General features: G+C 38.2%; 1 protein-coding gene across 3 annotated transcripts in view; it reads right to left on the bottom strand.

Annotated features, from left to right (window-relative positions):
- Positions 1-2,376: 2,376 nt before the first annotated feature.
- The window catches only part of LOC127632682 (extracellular sulfatase Sulf-2-like), a 44,352-nt gene continuing 19,347 nt past the window's right edge, over positions 2,377-27,381 (bottom strand). The window contains exons 1-22 of one of the 3 annotated variants that reach the window (XM_052111422.1): positions 20,499-20,669; positions 20,086-20,175; positions 17,074-17,317; positions 16,155-16,394; positions 15,259-15,410; positions 13,639-13,808; positions 12,430-12,580; positions 11,273-11,448; positions 11,059-11,187; positions 10,645-10,710; positions 10,269-10,392; positions 9,807-10,005; positions 9,293-9,536; positions 7,501-7,597; positions 7,296-7,390; positions 7,131-7,190; positions 6,862-7,028; positions 5,867-6,009; positions 5,683-5,791; positions 5,540-5,573; positions 3,835-3,888; positions 2,377-3,476 (exon numbers count right to left, since the gene is read on the bottom strand). In XM_052111422.1, the coding sequence (XP_051967382.1) occupies positions 3,446-3,476; positions 3,835-3,888; positions 5,540-5,573; positions 5,683-5,791; positions 5,867-6,009; positions 6,862-7,028; positions 7,131-7,190; positions 7,296-7,390; positions 7,501-7,597; positions 9,293-9,536; positions 9,807-10,005; positions 10,269-10,392; positions 10,645-10,710; positions 11,059-11,187; positions 11,273-11,448; positions 12,430-12,580; positions 13,639-13,808; positions 15,259-15,410; positions 16,155-16,394; positions 17,074-17,257 (2,625 nt within the window). In that variant the 5' untranslated portion in view covers positions 17,258-17,317; positions 20,086-20,175; positions 20,499-20,669 and the 3' untranslated portion in view covers positions 2,377-3,445. Of the gene's footprint in view, positions 3,477-3,834; positions 3,889-5,539; positions 5,574-5,682; positions 5,792-5,866; positions 6,010-6,861; positions 7,029-7,130; positions 7,191-7,295; positions 7,391-7,500; positions 7,598-9,292; positions 9,537-9,806; positions 10,006-10,268; positions 10,393-10,644; positions 10,711-11,058; positions 11,188-11,272; positions 11,449-12,429; positions 12,581-13,638; positions 13,809-15,258; positions 15,411-16,154; positions 16,395-17,073; positions 17,318-20,085; positions 20,176-20,498; positions 20,670-27,381 lie in introns of those variants that run through there. The other 2 variants (XM_052111423.1, XM_052111421.1) reach the window with 2 other exon arrangements.

Raw genomic sequence — 27,381 nt, 5'->3', positions numbered from 1 at the left:
AAACAATGCAAGTTGTCTCCATGTCTCTAAAAAATCTTGAGACTACTTGTCTCACTGGATAAATCAAGTGAATAATCTTATATGTAACTTCTTTAACTTTATTAGTAAGACAGTATTTACTGGGTAAACTCCAGACCTCTTTTCATTCAATTTGATATAAGAGCAAATGTATGTACATGTACATTAATATATATGTACATTATTCCAAACTTTTGGCCACCAGTGTATGTTAGGATTACAATACAACACTCGCAGCAATCTATATCATGTATTTACCTTAAATATTATTAAAACATTGCCAAATGACAAACAGTCCATTAATATTTGTCTGCAGAAAAAGTAGCTATGTGGTAGGGTCCTTGAAGTTGGGCCACTGACGGTTACAGTCTGGTGAGGCTTACTGTTGTAATGCATCTACTAAGCAGTCCTATCCAAATAAACATCATATCGTACATTTGCCCCCCAAAAATGTCTGTGCATGGCCCTGTCAGCCCACATGCTTACTTTGTACATGTAGCACAAACTTTATGCCATCCCAGATGTGTTTAACTTTCTTTCTTCCGCAGAACACAAATTACGATTTTTAGGAGAATATCTTAGTTCTGTAGGTCCTTACAATGCAAGGATGTGTCCAAAATGTTTAAGCTCCAAAAAACACATAAAGGCAGCATAACAGTTATCCATACGACTTCAGTGGTTTAATTCTTGTCAAATCCTGCGATCTAATAGGGTTTCGATCTCACTTTGAAAAGTTCTTATTTCATTCCACTAGATAGCAGCAAGCACTAGAATAATAACGTTTTTCTCTACAACATTCTATCACAATATACAGATCTGAAATGTAGGTGGCACTATAACGTATTTTAGCCCTCACAGATGTTCTTGTCCATAGACATTCAGTCTGATTTTTAGTTTATGCACCTCCCTCATTGTGTCAATAAATATCTTGGCTTCTGAGTGGACTAGAAGTTTAAACTTGGTGTCATTAGAAAACTGAAATCCTCATCTTTGTGATGATAAATAAGATATTTTATCTTCAACTGTCAAAAACATTTTTATGGATGGCTTATTTTGTTCTGGACAATTCTTTAATCAAAAAGGGTTAATAAATGGGTCCTTGGTTTGGTTGGATGCTTGGGGCCTCAGAAATTGTAAACATGCCCCTGTATGTATTTGATGACTTACAGAAATAATACTTCATTTTGTGATTCTTTTGGAAATTTAAAATGATACCTTATATGCCCGCCCCCTGCCCACTCACCAATAGTATTTAGCCACTGCTGGGTTGCCAGATTTGAACAAGTTTGCAGGCAAACAACAGTGCATGCTGCAGCGATGGAAGCCAGCAAACGAACTGGATCAGAGATAACAGATTCCACCCGACCTAAAATGCCTCGCCATCCATCTAAAAACCACCATGACCAGAGGCATAGTAAGCAAGGATAAATATTGGAGATGCTTTTAGAAGATGGAGACACCTTAAAACCCAGATATCCTTTTAAACTTATGCTGTGTTGGCTAATTTGCGTCAACATTCTGGCAACCCTCATGAGCTTTGAGTCTTGAATATTTCAATATTTTGAATTTGGACTGCAGTACCCATTTCAAATGCTTGTTGTCAATCTTACATATAGCGCCTTTAACATTTTAAGTGTAAACTTTTTTCGCCATATAGCGCCACACTTTGGACCCACCGGCAGGCCCATAGAGTTCATTCATGTGTCTGTATTAGGGGTGTAAAATGCATCTATCCAAGAAATTTCAATGCATTGATTACGATATTTAAGAATCTATTATCATTATATATTAATAACAAATGTGTCCATCTCATATTAATAAATGCTGCAGAGGGGGAGTGATTTCAGACTGATCTGAAGGGAACGGTTGATTCACAGTCACCTGTGATTGGTCAATGACACATGCAGCTGTGAAAAGATAAAACATTTTTATCTTTCGCAGTGTGTGCCGCAAACAGCCCTGCATGAAAAAAATATTTATTTGTTGTGAACGGGCTTGACAAGTTTACGTGTCTCCATTTAGCCGCCTGATGCCTATCCCTATCCCAAAATGAATAACTTCCGGTTACCACATCCAATGCATTGTAATTGTTAGGTAGAGAATCGGAATCGAAGCACTGTCAGAGCGAATCGTCACTCCGTAGCATTGTTGCAAGAATAGTATTTGGACTGGAATGTGTGAGAGTGAGAGAGTTGCACAAACAGAATTCTGTTTAAGCAAAAACAGGTCATAAATTCAGAATAGTCATATCGATCCATTAAAACTCATAATAAATCACAAATTCAAACCTTGAGTGTGTGTGTCCAGCTTTCTATATATTCAAGTGACAACTAAATGAGTAGCTATACATGGGTATTTTAACACTTTATTCACCAACTACTACACCTTCATTGTTTTCCAAATGCCAAGGCAAAGGACAGATACAAAAAAAAAAAAGGAATCTGCTTGTGATGGCAACTATATAGATGTTTTAACTGTTTTCCAACACAGTGAAGTCAAAAATGTTTAGTATGTTATTCATAAGTACATTTAATTGAACGTAAAACATTAGACTGATGGTATTCTCCTTTTAAACTTTGTGGACAGTCAGGAAGAGAAACAACCATATGTTCAGTCCCGTAAAAATATTATAATATTTACATTAATTGCACATACATTCAAATACATTACTATGCAGCATTCAGTTCCAAGTGTTAACTTACAGTAGCACCATGTTTCAAATAAAAAGCAACATTCACATGAACAGAATCACAGGTTGCAGGTGATATTAACATTATATAGTACAAAATGTAAAGTATCATGAGTTTCAAACTTCTGATGATTCCTTCGGATTTTCACTTTGAAAAGTACTATTACAATATTATCACAGCAGCAGAGAAGTCAGAGCACTCCAGCCCTGCTTATAAAACAGCATCATAGTCCCACATCACAGAATCTTACACGAATGATAATGTATGTTTATTGAACACTTCAAAAAGACCATGTTGCGACAGATTCCAAGTGCTTTTATTCCAGTGATGAGCCATGTGAGTTTTCTCATCTTTTGAGAGCAACGGAGGGGATGTGTCTTAGTCTTAGCCACAATATGTTAGGAGTTCAGCTGGCTAAAAAGTGGCTCATAAAAAAAAAAAGGGTCCATTCTGGTAAAAACGTTTCCATGATGGATCTCCAAGTCTTTCAAAAAAATTCACAAAAATGTAGAGGATGAAAACACATGTTTTGAATAATAATTTTAAGACAACTGCATTTAGAGAGAGAGAGAGAGAGAGAGAGAGAGAGAGAGCACATAAGATGACCTCAATGATAGAACATCTCTAATTCCACATTTCACTAGAGTTGGACATTTACTTGCTGTCCTCAGGTCAGGAGTTCATCAGTTCACATTCCTCACCTCTGTGCATCCTTTACGTGGACAGTAGGGATGGGTCTAACCTAGCCATCCTTCCCAAATTTGGCCCCTGTATAAACAGACAATGAGATACATTGGTTCTGATAACAGGACCCCAAGTTATCCAATGCAAAGGATGAACAGGGCAAAAAAACTAAAGAAAAAGCAGATTAAAAAAAATCAGGAAAGTGAGAAATTATGGCATTGGGACATTTTAAACTACTCCGTACTCTGTTAGCACACTTTAAATAGGAATAAAGGTGTCACATGTGCTTCTAAAGGAATGTCAAGAGAATTGGAAAGCTGCTCATGTGGAGAGTGAAAGCATACACATACACTATGACAGAGGGAGTTGGACTCTCCAAGATTAGTGGCAGTCACTGGCTGGCTGAATTATATTTAGCAGATGGTGTGTACAACAAACTCACATTGATTTGGAGGATGGTTTCTTCACTTTTGGCCTCTTTCGACGATGAAGAGGCCTGAATCATGTGGAGAGCACAGAGACACAGGAGCCATTTCATGCCAGAATAAATTCACAAACACAAATATAACAAAGATAAAAAGTTATTTTGGTAACACTTTAGAAGGTTCCATTTGTTAATATTAGTTAATTACTTAAGTTAAAACATGTATTCATCTTGGCTAATGTTAATTATTACATATACTGTACTAATAAATGTTTTAAATCAGAAGTTGTAAATGTTAACATTAGTTAATGCACTATAAACTAACAATGAACAATTGTATTTTTATAAACTAACATTAAAGTGATAGTTCACCCAAAAATGAAAATTCTCTCAACATTACTAATCCGCATGACTTTCTTTTATCAGCAGAACATAAATTATGATTTTTAAACATTTATCTCAGCTCTGTAGGTCCATACAATGCAAGTGTAACCAATCCTGCTCGATCTACTCAGAGCGGGATTCGAGCCGGCGTCTCTGGTATGGGAGGCGGGTGCACTAACGAGGAGGCTAAAGGCCACAGCCCCTAGCGTCAGTCGCTATTGTGCCTCTTGAGGCCAGGCGAGTAAGGTTTACACACTGCACAACTATCACGTATAGCTGGCTCTCATTACACTCACCCCCCTAAACCACTCTCCCATCCGGGTAACGGCACCTTTGTAACTAGTCCTACTCGACCCGCTCGGAGCGGAGTTCGAACTGGCATCAGCTGGCATGGGAGGCGGTTGCACTAACAAAGAGGCCAAAGGCTACAGCCCCTAATGTCAGTCACTAGTGTGCCTCTTGAGGCCAGGGGAGTGAGGTTTACACATAACACACAGCTATCACATACCAGCTGGCTCCCATTACACAAGAGAATGGTGATCAGACCTTTGTAGCACCAAAAATCACATAAAGAAAAAACATAAAATAATCCATATTACTCCAGTATTTCAATCTATATTTTTAGAAGCAATATAACGGGTGTGGGTGAGAAACAGAACAATATTTAAGTCCTTTATACTCTAAATCTCCACTTTTACTTTAAGATTTAAAGTGAAAGTGAAAGTAGAGATTTATGGTATAAAAAAAGGACTTAAATTTGTATATGTTCCTTACTCACATCTATTATATCACTTCTGAAGATATATATTTTACCACTGGAGTCATATGGATTACTTCTATGTTTCCTTTAATGTGTTTTATTGGAGCTATAAAGGTTTGATCACCATTCACTTCCATTGTATGGACCTAGAGAGCTGAAATATACTTCTAAAAATCTTTATTTGTGTTATGCAGAAGAAAGAAAGTCATACACATCTGGGATGACATGAGGGTGAGTAAATGATGAGAGAATTTTCATTTTTGGGTGAACTATCCCTTTAACAAAGATTAATAAATGCTGTAAAAAATTATATTGTTCATTGTTAGTTCATGATACCTAACTAACTAATTAATTAATTAATTAAATAATGTTAATTAATGGAACACTATTCATCCAAATCGATAAAGCCGTTATAACATGTTTAACTACTGAGCTGTTATCCCTCATGTAGCCTACTACTGAAAGGTTGTATTTGCATTCATGGGTCTTTCAATGACCATATTCTCATAAAGATTATTTTTTATTTCGTATTTCTTTCACCATCTGATACAACAGCAAAAAATAGGAATGAAACCATACCTGTAATCATAAAGAGAGTTCCTTTCTTTACCACCTTTAAGAGACAAAATGTGTCATGGGGTTGTATATTGTATGTTTATGCATTGTGAGGAAATGCAAACTCCATGCAAAGACATTCATCAAATAGGTGGCAGGTGACTCACCTGTCTCCGGATTGCACTCTTTGTGACCTTTGCAGCTGCGAAGTTCCATGAGCTGCTGGTGCATGTGATTCACTGCATCACGATCAAGCATGCTCACTGCATTTATCAGCTGCAAAGAGCAAAATATCATCAGTAGAATGATGGTGGTCCTGTGATTGTAAAAAGCTTGTAAAAAAAAACCTACCTGGTAAGGGTCTGTGTTGAGATCAAAATACTCCAGGAAGCCAGTGGCAAACTCGCAAAACAGGAAGTTGTGTGTCTCATTGATGGTCCTCAGACACCAGTAAGTGTTATTATTGGCACTTGTGCAAGCACAGAATGGCCCCACTGACAGGAAGCAAAAGTAAAGACACCACAAAAAGGTAAAACCGGTTAGGCTACATCTTAAAATGCCAAGTATTAGAAGAATTTTGTCTTTGTTTCAGATTCATCAAACTCTTGATCACTGTGTTGAAGAAATAGTTCACCCAAAAGGAAAATTCTCTGATCATTTACTCACCCTCATGCCATCCCAGATGTGTGACTTTTTTTTCTTCTGCAGAACACAAAGATCTTTGGAAAACCTAGCAACTCTATAGGCCCATACAATGCAAGTTGATGGTGGCCAGAACTTTGAAGTGTCAAAAAAGCACATGAAGTCAACATAAAGTACTCCATAGGACTCCATGGTTAAATCCATGTCTTCAGAAGTGATATGATAGGTGTGGGTGAGAAACACATCAATTTTTAAATCATGTTTAACTATAAATGTCCACTTTCACTTCCACATTCTTCTCCTTTTGTTTTTGGCAATTTACATTCTTCGTACATATCGCAACATGCTCGGTAGGAGAGAGAATTTATAGTAACAATATTATAGTATAGGACTTGTTCATCTGTTTCTCACCCACAGCTATAATATTGCTTCTGAAAACATGGATCAAACCACTGGAGTGGTATGGATGACTTTTATGCTGCCTTGATTTGCCTTTTTGAGCTTCAAAGTTTTGGTCACCATTTACTTGCATTGAAAGAACAAACAGAGCTGAGATATGTTTCTAACATCTTAATTTGTGTTCAGCAGAAGAAAGTCATACACATCTGGGATGGCTTGAGGGTGAGTAAATGATATAATTTTCATTTCTGGGTGAACTAATGCCTTCTTTTAGTGGGATATACAAAACAACTGGTGTGCAATACTTGTCCAGAAGGGGGCAGTCTGCCAGTGCTGGTTGTCGTGGGTGAAGCAGGTGAGGCCAGGCATGCTGCATGTGTCATTATTACGGAGACGCTTGAGGAACTTCCTCAGCTTCTTCCTGCGCTTCTGCTCTTTCATCAGCCACTGTTTCTTAACTTTGGAGGCCATTCTGATTAGATAATTAAGAGGAGATATCTTCAATAACAACTGTATGCTAGATTACATCTTAAGTTATGTGTTTTTCCTCAATGAATTAAATATGATGACCTACTTGACAGAATGTACACTGGCTGATTTGGATTTGAACATAGTTCTGGTCTGGTACTGGTACCTAAAAGGGAAATATTGAATAGTTATGTGAATTGTGTGACAAATGGATGAGCCAACACTTGAATTATAAAGCTACGCACAAGCTAAATTAAGAATGAAAACTTACTCATTTTGGTTACATTCACACTCTTTCGGTCGAACGTGCTTTAGATGCCCTTTGACCTCTCTAAGGTTCTTTATTTTTGTTTGCAATGTCTCAATCTGTTCAAAGAGCAAAAGTGGTTATATATATATATGTTAAACTTGGTGTTACATCTGGTTTGTCTTCATTCAAGATGTCATGTAACAACTTGCAGCCATGATGATCTTACCTCATGTTCAATGTGTAGTTTGTGATCTTTCCATGCTTGTAGAGATTTGTATAATCCACCATCACATCTGACTGTATCATTCATCAATATTGAGCATCTGAACAAAAAAAAAAAAAAAGGTAATTTCGTAGTTCCTTACATCAATGTCTCTATTTCCATCATAGTAACCCCAGGTTGATGCTCCCTGGTATTACATGTAAACCAGGATAACACCTACACAACCAGTCAAAAGTTTGGACACACCTACTCAGTCTTTATTACTACTATTTAGTCATTAAAACTACAACATAACACAAATGGAAGTATGGAATTTTTGTAGTGACCAAAAATAATAGACAAATAAAAAAATAAAAAAATAAAATTTATATATTTATAAAATATAAAAGCATATATTGTTATTCATCTTTATTCATCATTGCATATATAAATTATATATGTATAATTAACTGGGGAATTTTTGACCTAAATCTTTTTCTTTATATAAGAATGGTTTCTTTAATCTGAATGTACAAGGCTTGGTCCTAAACTTGCCATCTGAACACACTATATTCGATGAGTCAAAGTGGTTTTATCAAACAGTCCCCCGTTGGTACTGTTCGTATCAAATTTGACCCGCCATAGGAAATGAATGGGTGAGACTTTAACAAATTTTTTTCTTTGTCAAAATAAAAATCAGTAAATCAGACACAATGCAGAACATAAACATAAGCACACAGTGTTTCCCATTAATTACCTAGACTGTGGCAGCCCGCAACAGTCTAATTTGTCCCGACACAGTTTGTATTAAAATGTCTGACTTCTAAGTGTAAATGTAAGCTAATAGACCTGCTGCTGTATAGTGTGTCTGTCACGTATTCCCCGTTTGTGCCTAGAATTTTATGTTGAAATTCTTGTTGCTTAGTGCCCCGTTCCTGTTTCCTGTGTTAGTTTTGTAGCCCATTGTAGTTTCATTTTATGATTGGTTTACCCTGATTGTTTCATGAGGTGTTCCATTGTTTTCCCTTGTGTATTTAAGCCCTTGTTTCACCTGGTTTCTTTGTCAGTCTTTACATGTGCTCTGTCATGTTCTGTGCCTTGTTCCCTGTGTTTGTTTCTTTATATTCTGAGGTATTTTGTTTACCTTATTGTTTGATTAAAAGCTGCATTTAGATCTTTAATCCTTGCCTGCCACGTTACAGAAAGACTGATCCAAAACTGATCTAGCAGCTGAATCTTTTGAACTCAGGCCTACCTTCCTCGTGTGGATTACTGTGCTCACTTTTGGGGTATTATAAGCTGATGGATCGGTTTGAATAGCAACCACAATGTAGACATACCAGAGATGGGAGAACTCATGGATCAACATCACTCTGGAGAGTTTTTTCCTTTTATATAATGATGAACCCAGTGCTCCTACCCTGCCAGTTCTCTTAGCCATGAAGGCCGTTTCACCACCGCCACCTGCTCCAACAGCCTCGGAGCTTACCTCGTTGTTTTTAGGACTGTCTTCCAAGGTGGATGATTCCCCATTGATGTCGGTGCATTCTGCCATGAATTCCTCATGATTTATCAAGGACAGGACCTTGACAAGACCAGTAGTAGTTTTGTCCTTTTTTCTCTCCAGACAAGTCACTTTTTTTTAGTCGGACAAGTGAATGACCAGTTTACTTGTCCGGAAGACAAGCTTCTACTGTTGAAACTTTTGACTGGTACTGTGTTTGTAAATTATGCTTTTCATTGAAATTGTGTCTAGCTGTGCAAGCATTTGTCACAATAACTGACTGTTCAAGTGTGAGTGCTATCTGTCTTGTACCTGTAGGTGACTTTAAGAGCAGCAGGTGGCGCAAGGCTGTTGAAGTCGGTGTCTGTGGGTCCCATTCCACTATATTCTTCATTCTCTCCATACACAGCCTGCTTTCTGCCAAGTAAGAAGCTGGTGTTTAGGTTAAGAGGCTGGTAACCCTTCTCCAGGTCCAGAGTATAAACATCTGAGTCCAGGTGACGTGGCACAGAGCGGGCCCAACGATTCCGTGGCAAACTTTTCTTGGATTTCACCTCTATAATTAAAAATGAGATTGGAATTGGTCTCTAAATTAAGTGGTACATAGGATTGTGTATGGAAGGTTGTTATTATTAAGCTACTCTAAACTTATTTTTATGTTGACTGGAATGTTTTTGAATCAAATAATTCAAATTATAATAAAATAACATTTAAATTGGTATTCCCCAATATACAAAAACACACTCGACTTAAAAACAAATCATCGCCCAACAAAGACACCATGAGTCCTTTAGGAGAAAATGTTAGGAACTATGCTGTGACTCACTCTTTTTGGTGAGAGCCTTCTTCCTTTCAAGTGGTACAATAGATTCACAATCACAGGTGTCAGATGGGGAACGAGGTCCATAGATCTGTGCCCTATTAGTAGCCATCAGGCCCAGGGCACGAGGTGCATAGAGACCTGACCTCCCTTTACACTTATACAGCCTTGGCATGCCAGTGGGACCCTCAATACACTGCCACTTCTGCACAATAATATAGGAGGGGTTACAGGGACAGACAGGCAGGCAAAACACTTATAATTAGGAATGCACCAACACAAAACATGTGTGCTGATACTGATATATTAATATTTAGAACAACTTCTACCCAGCTGTTTTTAGCTATCGCTATCATGTTTCATATCACTGCAGACAATTGCAATTGCTTTTATCAGCCAGTGCATCAGTGTATCTCTACTGAAAATAATCTAGGGAATATGCAATGGTAATTAATGGTGAGTATTTACCTGCCCTGGTTGCTCACAGGGTGTTTGGTACTCAGCTCTTTGACACAGGTCTCTAACCCGCTGATATTTTGGCAGAATATTCTGTTCCACCTCTTTGTCATCTTCTAGCTTATGCAGAGGCTTCCTGTACATCAAGAAAGAGATCACATCAGGTTGCCACCAAAAAACAGCAAAGCATCCGATACAGCCCTATCAGAAACACACAGATGTGTCCGATGTCAGGGAGCCATCTGGTGCCTCTCTAATGGAGCCACGTCTAATCAATTTCTGGGGTTAAAAAATATTTTTGGGAGAGATACAGTGTAAGAGTTTGAGAACTGATATAGAGTTCAATTAAAAATACATGGGTTCATCTGGCCTGATCAAATGTACTCACCCCCTCTCTACCAGGAAAGAATCCCGCCACACTTTCCCCTTCTTGTGGGAATGAAACCTAGTAAAACTATATAGGAAAAATAGGCAATAGGAAATTATGTGGTGAGATCATCTCATAAGCACAAGGTGAAGTGTGTATTTAGACACTCACCATCTACCATTGGTCAAACAAGCATATAGTCCCGCCCTAAACACACGCCATTAGTTGAACCAATGTTGTTGTGTCGGCTGGTCGGACAGCTCAAACAGAGCACATTTTTTATAGTGCTACAAAGCCACAGTAATACTTTTTTTAAAGGCTTACATACAGTATAATTGACTCTGCATATTAAGTTGGGTAACATAAAATTTACACACTTCACCTTTAAATGAACAACACATTTTTGTGTTGTAAATTGTAACAGTATTGCAATACCTGTTGACTGGTTTTTCTGTGTCCAACAGCTTGAGAATAGACTTGCCGTCCATGTCTAAGGGAATATCCACTCCAGCCATGTCTAGCAAGGTTGGGGCTAAGTCGATGTTCAGGACCATGTGAGGATTACTGCAGGAGATTACAAACTCATAGTCAACAATGTGTCATATTTTATTTATTTGGTGAGTTTAACATCTTCATCTCAAGGACTTACATTGCACCTGCTTCCACATTAGGGCCTCTCAAATAGAAGGGGATTCGGATGTCAAATTCGTAAGGCATAGACTTGCCCTTGACTAGTCCAAACTGGCCAATGTGATAGCCATGGTCTGACATGTAGATGATGTAGGTGTTATCCAGTTCCCCAGTTTCTACCAACATGTTGTAGATCTGTGCAAAAAAGGGAAGCGGCACATTTAAACTAGGATATTTATACTGTACATGGCTTGTCACCAGCATATGCCGTGTTTTGGATGCTGGTATGGTGGTGCCTGCACCAGGTTTCTTAACTAGCTTAAAGGAATGGTTCACCCAAAAAGGAAACTTCTCTTATCATTTACTGATCTTCATGCCATCCCAGATGTGTATGACTTTATTTCTTCTGCAGAACACAAATAAAAGTTTTTAGAAGCATATCTCAGCTTTGTAGGTCCATACTATGCAAGTGAATGGTGACCAAAGTTTTTAAGCTCCAAAAAGCACATAAAGGCAGCATAAAAGTAATCTATGAGACACCAGTGGTTTAATTAATGTTTTCTGAAGCAATCCAGTTGGTTTTAGTTAAGAGCAGACAAAAAAATAACAAGATTTTCAACATTAATCTTGGCACCAGTCTCATGATTTCGATCATGATTTCAAGCTTGATTACACTTCCTAGTGGCATCTAGCACTCTGTGCATTCATCAAACACTAGGAAGTGTAATCGAGCATGAAATCAATATTGTGCCTATAATAATAGGAGTTATATTTAGGTCAGTTCTCATCCAAAACCGATTGGATCGCTTCATAAGACATGGATTAAACCACTGGAGTTGTACAAATTACATTTATGCTGCCTTTATGTGCTTTTTGGAGCTTTAAAATTTTGCATTGTATGGACTTATAGAGCTGAGATAGTCTTATAAAAACTTTTTATTTTGTGTCATACACATCTGGGATAGCATGAGAGTGAGTAAATGATGAGACAATTTTTGCATGAACTACTCATTTAACCAGCAAGCTCAACAAGTACGACCAGCACTAACCAACCTCCAATAACCTGGACAAACTTGGGAATTCAGAGTCATGCTAATTCAAATAAAAGCAGTAACATTTGTTTTGCCTAAAGTTCTCTAGTTTGTCTTCCAAACACATAGCTATTGAGCATGTAACCTTTTCGACACTGTCATCCACTGAGAGCAGGGTCTGCAGCCTCCTTCTCTGCAACATATTGGTGAATTGCATGTGCACAGGCTTCATGGGTCCTGTGTAACGCAGGATCCAGTGCTTGTCTGGGTTTGGGGCGTAGTTGTAGCTTGGGGTTCTGTGTGGGACATTCAGCAATTACAGAACTGTTAAAGACCATTTCTGTGCCATTGGTGGAAATGTAAGAAAATAATATGGTTTACAGTCAAAAACATTGTTGCCAATCGAGAAATTTGTTTCACAGTCATGCTTGTTGTGAATGTGCAACTTCAGGGTACAAATGTCTGTGCAATGATAGATTTAGTGAATGGAGAAGCTTTGTAGTTAATGCATTGTGTGTTGCTTCATGGTGCTGAATTACACTAAAGAGAAATTTCTTTGTGTTGCAAATTGAAAATGTCATTGTTGTAGAGAATTGTGCATTGTAGTGAAGTCCTATTTCATATTGTAATAAGCCACGACATTGTCATCTCATGGTGTTCTGCGTTGTTTGTAAAGCCTAAGGCTCCATTTCCATTATGTTGAATTGCATATATCAATCATCTTCAAAATAAAAATAATGATAAAATCAAGGTACCTAAACAACCAATAAAATTAGCAACTGAAATGATAACATTACCAATAAAATAACAATGATCTTGTAATTAGAGATGTTTGTGATACACAAGTAAGCTACTTTAATTATTACAGAACCAAATAGATCACAGAGCAATCAAATGCAAACCTCAAAGCAAACAAAAATAACTGTCAAACCCTGCCAATGGGCTTTATGCCTCTAATGGGGAATATGAATGAAGACTGATAAATCTTGATATTATAATATCAGCACTATCTGTCTCTCTTGAGACTACTGCATAAACGCATTTGCCAGAGGCACTAGAGAAACAATTACTCTATTCCTGCAATAAACCAAGAGCAAAATAAGTCATAAGAGTTAGTTTGTTTGAAGTAACTAGTCTGTAATGAGAAAAGTGGCTACAGTGCTATACAGTCAGCATTATTTATCAGGCTTTCATAACTCGGATGGCATGACACAGAGCTGAACACTGAAAAATGTATACTGGATGGGACTTCTGAAACCACATGAAGTTGTGAATTCAAACAGGCTGTGTATTTTGACAATTATTTTAAAAGAAAGTGAGAGAGAGAGAGAGAGAGAGAGGGAGAGAGACATACATGTGCTGAGATGCATTGGTAAAGGCACTGCTGTACTGAGGTGCTGCATCCTCCGGACCATGGGGGGCAGCATGACTCAGAACCATCATCACAGGCCTCTGTGGGTAAATTCTCTTTGACATACGGAAATAGTTGATGCTGTCTCTTGTGATTATGTCAGTGAGATAGTCCTGTTAAGCAAACATTAATGAAAAAAAGAATAAAGTAAAGAAAGTTGTACTTGTGTGCTGTTCAGATAATTTCATTGATGGCTTCTCACAAAAGTGATTTAATTGCATTGTCCAGAAGAGTTCCAAATGGCGTAATACCATGCAACTCTTGTAACTGATGTACGTATTTACTACCATAACATAAGAACTACCATTCTGAACTCAGCTATGGACCTCAGCAGTGGCGGTTTTACACAGGGGCCCCCTGAACCACCCCCCACCCCCCGCGCCAGAATAGAACACTCACACTACCCCCGCAGGTCGGACAACACTCCACAAAATATCTTTCCAAAAAAAAAAAAAATTAATTCCAGTGGTAAAAAAACTCCCAAAAAATAGTATGACTCATTGAGGCTACACTTTTATTCCTCACAGCCTTGTTCACATTAAATATTAATTATTAAACATAGTGCCTGCCCTGACTGAGGTCCATCAAGCAAATTCATCTAAAACATTAAGCGACTACCATTTTCAAACACAGTATACAGTACCAAACATGTTTCTTTTCATCACCCCTGACCAACATTGTTAAAGGAATAGTTCATCCAAAGATGTTCCCTCATCATTTACTCAGATGTCCAACAACCATCAAAGAATACAACACAAAGAATATTCCAACTCTGTAGGTTCACAGAATATCTGTAGGTTCATAGAATGCAAGTGAATTGGTGCCACATTTTTGACACTTCAAAAAGCACATAAGGCATCATAAAATGATCCAGAGACTCCAGTATTTCAATCCATATGTCCATGAGCGATATAAGAGCTTTTTGGGTGAACTATTCCTTTAATATGTGTGTAAAATATTGCAAATAAGCAGACCAGAGTTGTACATTTTAGTCTATTAAAGGGTAACTAAACCCTAAACCAACTTTTTTAGTTAATGATCTGTAAGCATGGGGCTTTATTAGTACTGGTCATTGATTCAAGTAATTTTTTTGACATTTGTGTATAAAGTGTTTTAATTCTACAATATATGGTGTAAAAACGTCTGAGTGCTGCCCTCTTCAGGTTGAACGGTGGCTACTGCAGTTGAATTTTCCTATTGGCTGTTGCGGTACTTCGTGACGTAAGCGATGACAGCTGACGTAAGCAGGTTCCAGCTCACCACGCCAGATTCATGTACATGTCGTCTTGCGACCGTGTGAGGAATAATAATAACATAGAGTCTGACAGCAGCTGTCAATTAATCCGTCACTACAAGTCTCAGGTGCCCCCCCCCGCTCAGCCCCGCACTCGGTTCGTTCCCTCTATCTCCGCCGGGGTCTGCCCACTTTTCCTGCATTTTCAAATATTTCTAGTGGGTGGAGTCAGACTCTGAGCAGGTGTTTAGTTACCCTTTAAGTAAATACTGTTTCAATTTCATCATACAATGCTTAGTGATGCTCTTTGAAAAGAGACGTAACACAACCTTTGGATACTCTTTTCCATGCTTTTCTCGGATACCATTGCGGCACAGAGTGTAGTTGTAGAACCGTGAGTTCTTCACCAGTGCGACCCACTCCCTCCAGCCGGGAGGCACATAAGAGCCATTGTACTCATTCAGATACTTCCCAAAGAAGGCTGTGACAACAAGAAATTATTTCAAAGTCAGAAAATGACATAAAACACAAGTGCATCTTCAAGAAATATCATCCTTCCCCAAACAGAAATGCTAAAATAATAAAATAATTTTAAAACATATTCCAGAAAATTCCTTCCAGGGGTTGTACAAACAGATATTTCCACCCCAAACTCACACCATTTGTTGAGCCAATGTTGCTGTGTTGGGCTGGTCATGAAGCTCAAACAAACAGAGCAATGTTTTGATAGCACCACAGAGCCACATTGTTTTAACATAAAAAAATTTCACAAATCAGCTTTAAAGGTGCATTCGGTATTTTTTTATGTATGGCATCTTGGACTTACGCTGACACCTAGTGCTGTGGATGTAGCATTATTCAAATAGCATAATGGTTTTCAGATACAGATCTCAATGTATAAATTAAATATTCACTGTCAGGCATGATTAATGAGCGTGAAAGTGAGTGAAAGTGTCCAATAACAGGTCGGTTACTAAGATTAAGCAAGTAGTATATGGCTGGTCATGTGATCCAAACATGGTCCTTAATGAGGGGACTCTCTTCTTGTAGAAAAAAAACAGCTTTTATTAGGCTACTGATATGACCGGTGTCTTCATCTCATGTGAGTGGTCATGATTTTATACATACGTTTCAAAATTATTATTCATTTGTTTGGGAGTAAAAGTTTATTATGAGAAAAAGCTTTAACGTTACTAGTGTTTCAGAGTGCATACTGTGTACTAACCAGTTCTGTAACCAGAATTGTTGAGGTGGACAGCAAAGGTATGTGGCTCGTGGTGGGCCTGCCAAGATGGCGAGGAGCAGTTCTCATTGTTGGTGTAGGTGTGATGGTTGTGGACATATTTTCCAGTCAATATAGAGGACCGAGAAGGACAGCACATAGGGGTGGTGGCAAATGCATTGGAGAAGTGGGTGCCACCTTGCATCATTATACGCTTTGTTTTGTTCATGGCCTGCATGGAGCCTTTAGGGAAAACAGAGATATATGTGGTTTTGAAAAAGATGCCGCAAAAGGGAGATAGAGAAAAGACCTCCAGATTGTTTTATGCAACAGATGCTTGACCATAAATTTCCTCCTTAAAAGAGTTTGAAAGAAAGGGCTGAACAAAGACCATGCAGTGAGGCCATTATATTGCTTCTTCAGTGATTAGAGTGCCAAAAAAACAGTTGAAAAACAGCAAATTTGGCACAATGGACCCCAGCAGTTGGTCCATACTACTGCTCTGATTGAGTAAGGTGCTTTTCAATCGAGAATCTAATTAAATCATTTTGATTATATTCAGCTATTCATAATGTTCTGTACATGCTCATGTATGAGTCTACACTATCCACAAGCATACATGATATACACCAACACACACACACACACACACACACACACACACACACACACACACACACACACACACACACACACACAGACACACATCAAACAGGACATTTTCCAACATCTTTGGCTAACATTATTGAAACAAAGATCTGGAACAAATGTTAAAAAGACATTAATGGAACATCCCTGTTATGTTTTACGGAAGTTTTTATATTTCCAGGAATGTTATGTTCTAACATATATATTGCCACAACCACAATGTAATGTTTGGAAAACTTTTTAAGAACAAAAATTTGTTAGCTTGGCAGCGCACCAAGTTCAATGTCCTGGTCATCGGTAAGAATGAGAATGATGTTTGGATGAACATTCCGTCGATCCCTCTGAAGACGAGACCTCAGCCTCTGGCCAGAGAGGTACATTGTTCCATCCGAGAGGTAGAGGAGGAATGTTAGGTTGAAGAAAAGGAGGAGGGTGGCTGGTCTCCACCCAACTGCCATTCTTTAATCTGTCTTTCACCTCCAATGCTAGTTATACTTAGGTGACAGTGTCTTCCCAACCTATAAATGGAGAACAAAAGAGGAATATTGTTTTTATACTCAAACTGAAACATAACCATGTTTAAAAGGTGCTCCATGGGATTTTTTTGGGAACATATTAATTATCCCTACTAGATGAAAGATATCCCTGAAATTTGCCGAGTACTCACACCTATCTTTGTGACAGGCCTAGACTCTGTAAACTGCAAAAAATAGTTAGGGGAGCGTCCCATACTTTTTTGGACAATCACAAACCAGATCAGAAGTCTGATCCTTAACTAATCATAAAGGTTATTTGCTAGTGAAAAATGTTGCACATTCTGGTTTGCTGATATTGAGTTTACAAACATAGTATCGAGAGGGAGGAAAAGTCATAAGTTTATGTACGAGCCAACTCATACGATTTCGTAATCTCGTACTATTATGACGACCTGTCATGAGACCGTAATAATGACAAATCTTTGGAGGGATGAGTTTTGGAAACAAGGCATGTCATGGAATTTTTAATAATTCTCCATCAGTTTTATAAACTAATAACAGTGTATAACAAACATCTAGTTCCAAAGATCGTTAACTAAAATTGGCATTTATTGACTGTGGAATTATGTGATCATAAACACACAAACTCTCCCAGTAACCCCTGTCTCAAATTACCCTCCACTTTCACTCCTTTGGGTTTTTGATTACCACAGTCAGTAACTGAAGAGCTCTTCCATACAAATGATCATATTTATGATGCTCAGCATTAATTAATCATTAATGATGCTCAGAGACCGGCAAGCCATTGCTGATGTGCAACGATCGTCTCGGTGGAACATACGGCATCTTGTGTGGATACTAATGACAGTGGGCTATGAGCCAAAAGAAATCAGAGAGAGTGTAAATGAGACAGGCCAAAGGTTAGCGGAGGATGGGGTCATTATTAGAGAAGACAGTTGAGCATTAATGTATTGGAAGGAGGAGGGTGTGAGATGTCTGATACAAATCTGTTATGGAAATGTGTAGATTCGTGTTTATACTGATCTTACAGCTTGGGTTGGGCCAGTATTTTAACCCTTACATTTACATTTATTCATTTGGCAGACGCTTTTATCCAAAGCGACTTTCAAAAGAGGAAGAACATCAGCGAATCATCTTAGGGAGACAGTGGTACAAAAAGTGCCATATTACAAAGTTTCACTATCATCATAATAGTATACAAAACAGATTTAAGTGCAACAAGAAATGTAAGTAATTTTTTTTTTTTTGTGACCGGTTAAGTGCTTTTGGAAAAGATGTGTTTTTAGCCGTTTTTTGAAGATAGAGAGTGAGTTAGCTTCCCGGATTGAGTTGGGAAGGTCATCCCACCAACGTGGTATGATGAAACTGAAAGTCCGGGAAAGTGTTTTGGTGCCTCTTTGTTTTGGTACGACAAGGCGACGTTCCTTAGCTGACCGCAGGCTTCTGGTGGGAACGTAGCTCTGCATAAATGTTTTTAGGTATGCTGGAGCAGACCCAGTGACTGTTTTATATGCCAGCATCAGGGCCTTGAATTTAATACGTGCATGAACCGGCAGCCAGTGGAGAGAAACAAAGAGTGGTGTAACATGTGCTCTCTTAGGTTCATTAAAGACCAGACGTGCTGCTGCATTCTGGATCATTTGGAGAGGTCTAATAGCACATGCAGGAAGGCCTGCAATGAGAGCGTTACAGTAGTCCAGTCTAGTTATGACAAGGGACTGAACGAGCAGTTGTGTGGCATGTACAGAGAGGAAGGGTCTTATCTTTCTGATAATGTAGAGTGTAAATCTACAAGATCTTGCAAGATCTTGCCCAAAAGTGCGTCGGCCCACCAGGAAAATGCCAGGTATGCCAGATTACCAGTCCAGCACTGGTAGTAATGATTTGTGTGAAAGTTAATAAAACGCACAGTTCTTGCTGTGTCTCTAGTGTTAATTTCATCAGTAAACTGCGATGAAATGCAGAACATGGCATGTAAAAGTTTGCAAAAATGTAGTTATAGTAATGTTCATTCTATGAGGTTGATTTTACTCCAGTGATTTATTTTCTCAGGTTTATTTTTGAAAGTTAATTCCTTTATAGGCAAATACTATAAAATATTGGCTACAAAAAGTTGAATATTGTTTGTTGTATTGTTGAATTGAATATTTCAACCAAATTTTCCCCAGTAAATATACAGTTCATTGTACACGCATTGATCTTTTATCGTTGACCCAATAGCGGGTAATGTTGTCACACTATATGGGTAAGTTGTCACAATGGCCATTAAACAGCCTGTTAAACCAGCCATTACAGTCTGTTATTGGCTTTTCCGCTACATTTAAACTGTAACACAATTATGAAACACAAAATAAACTGCAACTTTGAAACTGCAAACAGTGTAAAAACAATTTGTGCAATCGGACTTTTGATTCTTAACCTTTCCGGAATAGCTGCAACAAGCAACAAGTGTAAAACATTCCTGTGCACCTAGAACACACCATAATTATTTGATAAAGACCACAGCAGACCTACTTGGAGGTCAGACAAAAGTATAATAACAGATAGTCAAATACAATACAAGGATTTTGTAGCTTCTTAACACAGCATTAACCCAGCACACCACCAACTGTGAGCACTGAGGAGGAAACATATGCCAAGACACGAATTAGAGTTATTTTTGGAGACCCCATCCATCTCCCACAGCGTTGTCCATTGAAACACAAACCAAAATGGATGCCACAGCATCCCTCTTAAGTGTTAAAGGGATAAATTATCAAAAAATGATAATTCTGTCATAATTTACTCACCCCCGTGTTGTTCCAAATAACTTTTTTCTTCTTCAGTGGAATGCAAAAGCAGAAATTAGGCAGAAAGATAACCTCAGTCACCACTCATTTCTATTGGAAAAAAGATGCAATAAAAGAACTTGACCTAACTCTTAAAATGTATTTAGTTGGTGTAACCTAATTTGATTTAGTCATGTTAAATAAAAATTTTTGACTTTGAGATATAGCACATGGAGCATATTTTAGGTTAACTTAAGTTAGTGTACACTGCAAAAATGTTAACCTAATAATGTGCTATATTAAAGTAAAAAATATAGTTTAACTTCACTGAATCAACCTGAATACATTAGGTTAACTAATTTTAAGGGTTAGGTCAAGTGGAACTGGCTGTTACCACTTTTTCTAGTGTATCCTCTTGAGTCTCATAGTCTTACCTTATAGAGTTAAAGTGGTCAAGGCCAGAAGTGCGGTAGATCTCGGCACCCCGCAGTCCTCAGGGCAGAGGTGACAACACAAAGGTCACCCTCCCGCAGGACAAACTAACACCCAAAACTTTTTCCAAGAGATGCTCCCAAGGTCTCCCACTGTTCATCTCTGGACCCTCTCATCTGAACAAATCGTCTAAGGTTATTTTCAATCTTATCTGTCAGAGCCTTCTACCCGGCATCACTTTTCTGTGCTTTCTCTGCCACTCAACCTCTCTCTTTTTCAGTTTCTCCCACTTTCTCCGTCTCTCTCACCCTCACAAACACTCACACACATCTGCATTCAGTCCATGTTAATTCCAGCTCTCTCCTCAGTCATTGTTCTCTCTCAGGGGAATGGATGAGGTCTGACCTTGTGCGTCTCCTGTTTTAAATTCTCTTGGCTGCTCTGTTCACCCCGGCCCCCCTACATTTCCCTCTTCAGGACTCGTTGCTGGCAATTGATAAAAACAACAGCTTGAGAAAATCTTAAACGGCTCTAGCTGGACAAATAGGAGATGTTTTTGTCCAGACAAGGAATGCAAACATTGTTACCAATTACTACAAATTCTTAATCAGAGATCTTGAATTTCAAGCAGTCCTGTGTGCTTTTAGGGACTCATCATTACCACCAAACCAGTGAGAATAATTTATGACAAGAAGGCTTGCTGTAAAATGGCACACTAAAGCAGATACTCCATATCAAATCTACTGTGTTGCCAGCCTGTCCTTTTGCATTGTGCTGTTGTCAGCATTTTGAGCAAATTGCATTGTAAATTGGGGTGATGTGATTTTGGTGTGGCAAACCAAGGTTAAGATTAATTTGGACTTCAGTAAACCAGTTTTAAACAACACATTGTATATTTTGCCAGTGCATTCAGAAACAATGCAATTGCATTTTTACATTTTGAGCTACGATGAAAGGCAGAGTAATTTTTTAATCAACCCTGCATAATCAAAATAGTGATATTCTAATACCAATACTCTGCTAACTACCACAAATCTGCTTGTGACTAGGTACGAAAACATACATTAGTTGCTCTCTGCTTTTGATGTCAAAACATAAACAGGCATGGGCACACCAGGGACAAAAAGCTAAATGTTTATCATTTTAGTTAATTCTGAGCATAAATGTTTCCATCCCGGGTCCAGTGTTCACCATCTTTTTTATATGGAAACCTATTAAAACTAAATAAAAGAATGGTTATTAACGTTCTTCTTAAAATGACAGTACTCTGCGCTAAGAGTGGGTGATATATGTTGCAGTGTTCTCTCAAGAGAAACAAGGCAACTGTTTTGGAAAAATAACCTCAAAATAAGCGACTTGCCTCACTTCAAATAAGCAATCATTTAAAAAAATGTAATTATAAAGTAATGTCTTTTCAATAAATGTATTCTTACTATTAAATATATCCCTTAAATATTTAAATAATCATTTGGCCACCTAAAATGTATTAAAAGCATGGGCGTGACTGGACTACATGTCATTTTTTGCGGGCAGATAAAAACAAATATATATATTTTATTTTATTGGTTTTAAACTAGCGGTTTCCTTCAGAATCAAAGTTCATGCTTGTGTTCTACTAAAAGGGGAAAAGCCTTATTCTTTCAGGCAAAATTAAATAGTGTAATTTCAAGAATTTACTGTGATAAACACTTTAGTTTTGGTTTAATTAAAAAAAATTATCGGAACAAAATGAACTGGTTATTAACCAGTAACCAGCATTTAAAATAATGTTTTCACTCTGGAACAATTGAAAAGTATTTCGTTCCAATTTTCGGTTCTATTCTGCAAAAAATGTATTTTGTTTTCATTCCTTGAACCATTTTAAGTCCCTATATACTACACTGTACACATTAGATAAGAATGGCAAAATCGGTGCTGTGGGTAGTCTATGTGTGTCGATCGTTTTTGCTTAAATCATTTATGACCTTACAAGGATAAAACATTTTTTACAAAAAAGCTGTTTAAGATGTTTAAAAGACCATACACATGTTGTCGGCTTTCTGAGCATAATCGGTGTAAGATCCTGCATGTAAACATATTCAGTTAACTCATATAGGCCTATAAGCAAACCAATATGCTGCGTTTAGATGAGATTTTTTTTTTAATCTTCAAAACGTAAAAAGACATGAGCACTTGCACACATTGGATAAGCCGGTAATGGATTATGAAACATATCTCACACAAAATCAGACAACAGAAAAGATGCCCAAAGTATAAAATGCAGAAATATGGAAATAGTGCATTTGATAATATATTAAATGCAACATCTTAAAGCTTTTGCTCTGGGTGTTGTTCATGCGTGTCCAACAACATTTACCACTAAGAGCCAACAAATGCACATGAAATAAGTCTCACTTGAACTTTTAAAATGTCTGACTCTCATGCCCTTGGCTTCACAGTCACAAACATCACTGTCTACTTTCTGAACTCATAACTATGCTGGCATGGTTTGGGGAATGTGCGTCCACCCTTTGCTTCAGTATGCAAACTTTCCAAAGTCTCCTTGAATTTGCCAACAGCCGTTGGCATTCAGATGCAAATGGTGTGACAAGCCTCTTTCACAGAGAAGACCTTTATCTGCCAGCAAATTTAAAATGGGCTGGGGGTGGGTATGTGGATTCTCCAGTTGAATACTGTACATCGGGCCCTTTTGTGATAAAATGTGGCCAAAGGGGCTTGCGTCGGATTTGGTCAACCTCAGTATCCATCATTCCTGATTTGTTCCCAACATTACGGAGTGGAACATATGTGCCATGGCAACTACAAAAATTGATGCGAGAGTTTTAATGATGCCGGGAGCAGTTGCAGAGGAGTATTTTACTTTGGCCAATATTGAACGTACAATTATTGAGAGCAACTGGAGGTGTTTTCTGCCTGGATCAGCAGTATGAAAAACGGCATACTTGAACCGAAACGATGCATGCCAGCATTGTTTGAACACCAAGGGCATTAAAATAAAACATTCAAGCTAATTAGGTCGGTCTGTGTCAACACCACATGCCCTGTAATCACCACTAAAATATTACCCTCAGAGACACATCACACAACCATGCTGACAGCAACAGAGAACAATTTTGAGACATAAAAGCTTTCTTATATGAAAGCACTGACACTTTTTCTAGCTGATGCAGAGCTCACATAAGAAATGCTCTATATTCTTTTCATTCCAAACATGTATCTGTGGATATTTGAAAGTGCCTGTTTTTTTTTCTGAAACGGAGTGTCTATTTACACTAAGTGCAAATAGCCCGTCTTGTTGGCAGAAACTTTTTATACTAACTCTGCCCACCACTGCTCAATCATTTAAATAATTACAGGCAAATATCAAATCTGCCCTTCTTATCAAAAATCTTAGAAAGAATAGTGGCCACTCACCTGCATTCTTATTTACATTCTAATAATCTTAATGAACCTTATCAGTCTTGTTTCCGCACATCACACAGCACTGAGACGGCTCTTCTTTGGGTAGATAATGACATCCTCTTGGATCCTCTGTGGATTCTAAGTCTACAAATATTTGTATTCTTCTTGATCTAAACTCAGCTTTTTGACTCATGATATCCTTATTTCTCGTCTCTGTGGAACTGGCATCACTGCTCCAGCTCTCACTTGGCTTACTTACCTCACTGATAGAAAATATTTCATTACTATACAGAAGTATAAATCTACCACTGCTCCTCTCAAACAAGGTGTTCCACAGGGTTCAGTCCTTGGACCATTACTGTTTATTTTCTATATACTCCCACTTGGTCACTTGGAATATTGCATGCCTCCAATCTTCTCTCACCTTGGCTGATGCTGAAACCCAAGTGCATGCATTGATCATACCACGCCTGGATTATTGCAATGCCCTGCTTGTTGGTTTAACCAAAAAAAACATTGCTAGGCTACAATATGTTCAAAATGCTGCAGCAAGAGTCCTCACCATCACTAAGCATTCTAAAGTCCATTACACCGCTTCTGCATGATCTCCACTGGCTGCCTGTTGCATCTCGCATTAAATACAAACATTTCTAACATTTAAGGATTTAAATGGTCTTTCCCCAACTTATTTGTCTGATTTACTTCACCCATAGCTCCCACTTTGGCCTCTCAGATCCTCTGAACTTGGGTCTTTTGTCAAATCCTAGATTTAAGCTGGCCACAGTGGGCGGTAGGTCATTCTGTGTTGTTGCTCCTAAAATGTAGACTCACTACCTGTTAATCTACCCATGTTCATGTATTTAAGGCCTCGTGTTTGCCATTGTCATTTGTCAAGTATTGTGTTATTGTCACGTTGTGTCAAGTCAAGTCGTTCATGTTTGTTTTGTTTTGGATTCACGTTTTTGGATATCTCTCATGTAAATAAACTGCACTTGGGTTCTCACACTTCATCGTCGTCTTCTGCTCCTGTGTTTTCACCCTGCCTACACGTTACACTAACACTGTGTAGGCCCCCCTTGTGCAGCCAAAACAGCGGCAACCCGCATCTCAGAATAGCATACTGAGATGATATTCTTCTCAGCACGACTGTAAAAAGTGGTTATCTGAGTTGCCGTAGACATTGTCAGTTCAAACCAGTCTGGCCACTCTTATCAAAAAGGCATTTCCATCCACAGAACTGCCACTCACTGGATGTTTTTAGTTTTTGGCACCATTCTGAGTAAATTCTAGAGACTGTTGCGCATGAAAATCCCAGGAGATCAGTCGTTACATAAATACGCAAACCAGCTTGTCTGGCACAGTTCTGTGGATGAAAATGCCTTGTTGATGAGAGAGGTCAACAGAGAATGGCCAGACTGGTTCGAACTGACAAACTCTACAGCAACTCAGATAACCACTCTGTACAATTGTGGTGAGAAGAATGGCATCTCAGAATGCTATTCTGAGATGCAGGTTGGTGCTGTTTTGGCGGCACAAGGGGGACCTACACAATATTAGACAGGTGGTTTTAATGTCATGGTTGATCAGTGTAGTTCTGATGTACTCTCATTGGTATTACTACAGTAACATGTTTTAATAGTAGTCAATAGTAACCATGTTTAATTTTGTGGTTAATATGACTTTACTAGAAAATTACCATGGTGATACTATGGTTAGTGTAGTAAAACCATTGTTAATTTTTGTGGGGTAGTGGTAGGGCTTGGTGTAGGGTGTCTGTGGGATTCCAAATAAACACAATAAAAATGCTGCAGTGATGCCACTATACTGTATGTTAGGGGTGTAAGAGTATCTGCCACTATTTGCACCAGAGTGCAACTAGCATCTAACGTGATTTGCACTTAGTGCAAATATGTTTTTTTTTTTTTGCTTTTTACACTTAGTGAAAATAGCATGTCTTTATTTGCAGTAAGTGCAAATAGTCTCTGCCAATAAGAAATAAATGGACTTGAAAAATTGAAATAATTTTATTAAGTGAAAACAAAGAGATCGCAGAGTGCTATGAGAAAGAAACTAGCATAGTGTATGTGATTGGTTGCCAGGTACAACATTCAATTAGACAGTTTAGCACTCCATCCATCCATCCATCCATCCATCCATCGTCAACCGCTTATCCTGTGTACAGGGTCGCGGGGCAGTTTAGCACTCATTCTACAAAAATATTAGGTCGCAGAATGCCGATTTTGACCAATCAGAACAAAGCGTTGTAGAGAGCTGTGCAATAGGTACTGATAACTGCTGCCCTTACTAATTGCAGCGTGTAAACCAGTGACTGATTTATAACTGGTATGTGTGGCCGTCTTGCCATTAGGAGCAGAGGAATCCAGTTTCAATCCTCCTTTGCAATCGGTAACCATATGACATGCACTAGGCAAACATGGTGGTCCTAAGTGTGGGGGTTACCCTGATCTGGTAAGGCCATTTTACCGCCCTCCTTCTGTCCTGTGACAGATGGGCCACATGCAAATTATCAACAATGCTGTGATTTTGCCTCCATAGGGTTTCATTCAGACACTGGATATCTGGCACTTAAAATAACCAAAATGGCCCAGTTCTGGCTAAATGTTTAAACCTCTGTGTTTTTCGTCTGGTAAAGGACAGAAACTAATATGAGAAGGAGATGGAGTAAGAAAAAAATAGAAAAAAAAGTGAATGGGAGAGTAACTGGCTACTTCATTTACATATTCTAATGCATCAAGAGCCATATTTTTTCTGTGTTAAAATGTTTTCTTCTATCCTAGTCAACTATAAGTATACGTCATTAGTAGGTTGATTCTTTGGCGCTACCAAAATATTGCAAAATATACTTGTATATACCTGTACCCAACACTACTTGATAAAGTGTTGTCGCCATAGGCTAATGGATCAATTTGTGGTGCTGTACATTTTGAAAATACTGTTATCATTTACTCACCCTCATCACTAACCTCAGTCACCATTCACTTTCTTTGCATCTTTTTACCACACAATGAAAGTGAATGGTTAACATTTATTTTTGTATTCCACGGAAAAAAGACATGATGGTGAGTAAATGATAACAGAACTCTCCCTTTAAAGTGAACTATAGCTTTAAAGGCTGACAACTAAAACTAAAAAGAACTAAAAAAGAAATAAAAACTAAACAAAGGCTTTCAATTTAACGCATTAATTCAGTATGATTGTGTAAAAAATAATTAACCCAACTAATCAAGCCACCGTATTAGGAATTATTCAATATTTACATTTACATTTATGCATTTGGCAGATGCTTTTATCCAAAGCGACTTACAGTGCAATTATTACAGGGACAATCCCCCTGGAGCAACCTGGAGTTAAGTGTCTTGCTCAAGGACACAATGGTGGTGGCTGTGGGGCTCGAACCAGCGACCTTCTGATTACCAGTTATGTGCTTAGACCACTACACCTACACCACCACCACCACTCCAC

This window comes from Xyrauchen texanus, chromosome 39 (assembly GCF_025860055.1).
Source record: "Xyrauchen texanus isolate HMW12.3.18 chromosome 39, RBS_HiC_50CHRs, whole genome shotgun sequence".
NCBI lineage: Eukaryota > Metazoa > Chordata > Actinopteri > Cypriniformes > Catostomidae > Xyrauchen > Xyrauchen texanus.
This window is presented reverse-complemented; position numbering and strand designations above follow the sequence as displayed.